The sequence below is a fragment of the Alligator sinensis genome, unplaced genomic scaffold, assembly GCF_000455745.1.
Source record: "Alligator sinensis unplaced genomic scaffold, ASM45574v1 scaffold696_2, whole genome shotgun sequence".
In the NCBI taxonomy this organism is placed as follows: Eukaryota; Metazoa; Chordata; order Crocodylia; family Alligatoridae; genus Alligator; species Alligator sinensis.
In genome coordinates this window covers 280,245-284,557 of record NW_005842855.1, presented here as the reverse complement: position 1 = coordinate 284,557, position 4,313 = coordinate 280,245, and the positions used below count along the sequence as shown (strand labels likewise).

Here is a 4,313-nt window from a genome sequence, read left to right as displayed (position 1 = left end):
AAGAATAAATCACTGAACCATTATTATAGTCTATAAGCCACAGAATGCATAGTTATTATCTAGAATCACTTCCACTGCTGGTTCCTCAGATGTGAAATGAGCACAAATGTGCAAGGCATCTACCAGAGCACTTCTGCACCACGTGTGTGTGCACGGAGAGACTTACCTCCCATACGATTAGCAGGCTGTTTTTTGCTTATTGTAGTTTGAATGTTGCTTACTTTATTGCAGTCTGAATGTTGCTGTTTATACATATACAGATATGTACGTATGTACACACATATATGTATGTGTATATATATGTATATATCTATGTATGCACATACACACACCTATACTAGTATAATCTAGTTGGATTTTATATATATATAGATATATATATAAAATCCAACTAATTTAGGTGAACCAAGTCTACAGTCTCAATCCTGCAACCAGGCACATAGAGAAGGAAGATGCTGGTACCCATAAGAAAGCTCACTGCTGGGTGGAAGCCATTTGCACAGGCTCAGTTGCAGGAGCAGGAACTGTGGAACACCTGTCTGCCCCTTCTGATTTTTACTATTGCAATAGATGATGCAGAAAAGGCTGAAGTACTCAATGCCTTTTTAACCTCAGTAGTCACAGGCAAAGTCAGCTCCCAGACTACTGCACTGGGTAGCACAGTTTGGGGAGGACATAAGCAGCCGGTAATGGTGAAAGAACAGGACTGTTTAGAAAAGCTGGACGTGTACAAGTCCATGGCTCTGCACAGGGCCCAAGCATTATTTCTTTGGGCTCCCTCCCACACACACACCATTCCACATACAGAAAATCTCATGAATCTGTGGATTAGAGCACAGATTCAAAGCAACCAATAACATTTGTTTTACATTCCATTCAGTCCTAAGATATGTGATGCTAGAGCCTGAGGAACTGGACGAAGCTTCTAAACGTCTACTTCACAGGTATCCTACAGATCTGAGAATTTTCCTTGTGAAATGTTGCATCTGAAAAAATATCTTCAAATCTACTTTTGGAAACAAGTATGAACTTATTTATTAAATGAGATTTACAAAAAACAACTGCAACTAATTTTCAGTGAAGCAGGCATAGCTATATGGATCTTTTGCATACTGCTCGTGACAGTAGCATAAGCTGAAAGAAGTTTCAGCAAGCTAGCACTCATCAAAAACTGCAGGCGTTCTACTGTGGGACAAGAACAGTTAAGCCACCTTGCAATTTTGTTTACTGAGTATGAACTTGCAAGAGAAACTGACTTTGGGGAGATAATTCATGGTTTTGCAATGAAAAAGGCCAGAAAAATAAAGCTTTAAAGTGAATTGGTCTATTTATAAAATGTTTGCAGCCATGTCGGTCCATTAGAACAAAGAATCAAAACATCAACTGGATAATACCATTATTAGGATGAACAATCAAAAAGTTACAAAGTAGTCAGCAATGTAGAATGTAGTTTCAGAATTAAAATAGAAAATTTTCTTTCATGATTCATGAGATTTTATGTATGTGGGATAGTGTGTGTGTGTGTGGGAGGGGGCCTGCCTTACAAGTTTGTACTGGGCCCAAGGAAATGATGCTTGGGCCCTTGCACATGTGTGTGTGAGAGAGAAAGAAATGTCCTTTCCTTCTAGGCACTAACCCTATCCCTGTTTCAGTTCTCTGTGCAATGTTTAGACCACCAGGCTTAACTCATTACTCACTTTTGGGCCTGTAAACCCTACCAGCAACACTGTGGCTTCCACTGTCCCTGGGATGGCTGTCCCTTGTTATATGGTTCTTTGTCCCTCCCTTCGCTATCAATATACACAAGGGACTCTGGGACTTGTAGTTCTTGAGACAGCATGTCACATAGGGAAGCATAAATCCCTCTGTGTCTCAAACTACAAGTCTTAGAATTAACAACTACACAAGCACACTCTCTCTTGTCACCTTAATTATAAGTTTATGTAGTTTATGGGGTATGTAATAAAAGCCCATTAGTCAGTTTAGGCCAGAATTAACAATTGACTAGAATTCCGAGAAATTGAACCCTAAAGGATTTTAGACAACTAATCAGAAACTGAGGACCCTAAAGGTTCACCAGTGGTATGGAAAGTCCTAGAAACTGAGAGCACTAAGAGTTCACTGCAGAGGAAAATTCCACTCAGTGGCTAAAATCTTCCCGCCAAGAAATTTTCCATGACATAATATCCGAGCCCAAATATGGGAGTAGTGACGAGCTTGGGAAGGAGGGGCCCATGATGCCAATTTACCCGCTATGTAAACCGTAACCTACTGTCCCAGTTTGGAGATAACCTCACTTGCAGAACACCGAAGGAAGAATTGCAAGTGTAGGCCGGATCAGACTAATCACCTGAACCACCCTCTCCGTGAACATGAATCTCTTAGTTCACACTGAAGCCGCGGAGCGCCCGAGTGGGACCGAAGGAAGGGACAAGAACAAATCAGTATTCCTATCAGTATTGAGAACAGATCAGTAGTCCTATCAGTATTGAGGCCAGCTCATTGAACTGTACTACCGAGGCCAGCCCATTAAATTGTACTACTGAGGAATGAAACCATATCTAGGTGTTTGGCTTCTCGGAATCCTAGGATTGTAAATATAATCTAGTAATAACTTTTCTAGTTCAAATTATATAGTTAGTTGTAATTGTCATTGGTTAAAGAAGTGCATTTAGAGTATTGTTCCATATATATAGTTATTGTGGTTTTGATGTTTATGGTATTTCTTAAAATAAAATTGTGTTGCATAAATTAAGTGTGAAATCATTGTGAAATCGTGCAATTAGTTGAAAATTCCCCCAGCCAGTGCATCAAATGAAACAGTAAGTTGTGTGGGATCTTCTCTATTCCATAACCCACTAGAGAGCATCTCTTCTACAGAAGGGCCTTGGGCTGGCCAGCAACTCACTGTTCAGAATATTGCTTGCTCTGCTTCTGATTGGCTTCAGCAAATCTCACAGTGGAGACCCCATATAGGTAGTAAATAACTTTCCATACATATCCTCAAGCATGACCTACAATGTAGCGTTCAGGTTTTTTTCCTCGTGGTAATAGGGTTGCAGCCTGGGCCGGGCCCTCCTGGATCTCTGGGCTCTGGTAAAGTGTACCCTTTCCTTCCCCACGCTTGGACCCTGGGTCCGCATGCTATGACCCTGAGGATGCTGAGGGAGTTCGCCAATGTGACTGCAGAGCCGCTAGCAATTATCTTGGAAAACTTGTGGCAATCAGGAGAGGTCCCAGATGGCTGGAAAAGGGCAAATATAATGCCCATCTTTAAGAAAGTGAAGAAGGAGAATCCAGAGAACTACAGACCAGTCAGCCTCACCTCAGTCCCTGGAAAAATCATGGAACAAGTCCTCAAGGAATCCATTTCTAAGTACTTGGGGAAGGAGGTGATTAGGAACAGACAGCACAGATTCACCAAGGGCAAGTCATGCCTGACCAACATGAGTGCCTTCTGTGATAAGATGGCTCTATGGATGCAGGGAGAGCAGTGGACATGATATACCTTGACTTTAGCAAAGCTTTTGATGCAGTCTCCCACAACATTCTCACCAGCAAGCTAAGGAAGTATGGACTGGATGAATGGACTATAAGGTAGACAGAAAAATGGCTGGATTGTTGGGTTCAAAAGGTAGTAATTAATGGCTTGATGTCTAGTCGAGAGCTGGTATCAAGTGAAGTGCCCCAGGGCAGGGTCCTGGGGCCAGTTTTGTTCAATATCTTCATCAATAACCTGGAAGATGGGATGGAGTGCACCCTCAGCAGGTTTGCAGATGGCACCAAGCCAGGGAGAGTAGTAGATATGTTGGAGGGTAGGGTTAGGATTCAGAATGACCTAGACAAATTGGAGGATTGGGCCAAAAGAAATCTCATGAGGTTCAACAAGGACAAGTGCAAAGTCGTGCAGTTAGGATAGAACAATCCCATGCACCAGTACAGGCTGGGGACCAACTGGCTAAACAGCAGAAAAACAGCAGGTCTGGAGAAAAGGACCTGGGGTTATAGTGGACAATAAGCTGAATATAAGACAACAGTGTGCCTTTATTGCCCAGAAGGCTAGTGGCATCCTGGGCCGCATTAGTAGGAGCGTGTCCTAGCTGCCTGCGGAGGGTTCGGGATTGAGAGTATGGTCGGGGGTAGAGAGGTAAGAAAGATTTATTGACTTAACAAAAACACAACTATGCGTAGTAAGAAAACAAACAATGACAGACAAAAGCAATTCACGTCAGCAACTTCATAGCTTCATAGTTTCATAGTAGCTAGGGTCAGGAGGGTCCTGAACAGATCGTCTAGCCTGAACCCCTGCAACA

At 42.4% G+C, this 4,313-nt stretch overlaps 1 protein-coding gene across 1 annotated transcript in view; it reads left to right on the top strand.

Moving 5' to 3' along the window:
- Positions 1-894: 894 nt before the first annotated feature.
- LOC112547983 overlaps positions 895-4,313 on the top strand; it is a 12,308-nt gene continuing 8,889 nt past the window's right edge. Inside the window, exon 1 of the mRNA XM_025191718.1 lies at positions 895-944. Coding sequence (XP_025047503.1) covers positions 895-944 — 50 coding nt within the window. The remainder of the gene's footprint in view (positions 945-4,313) is intronic.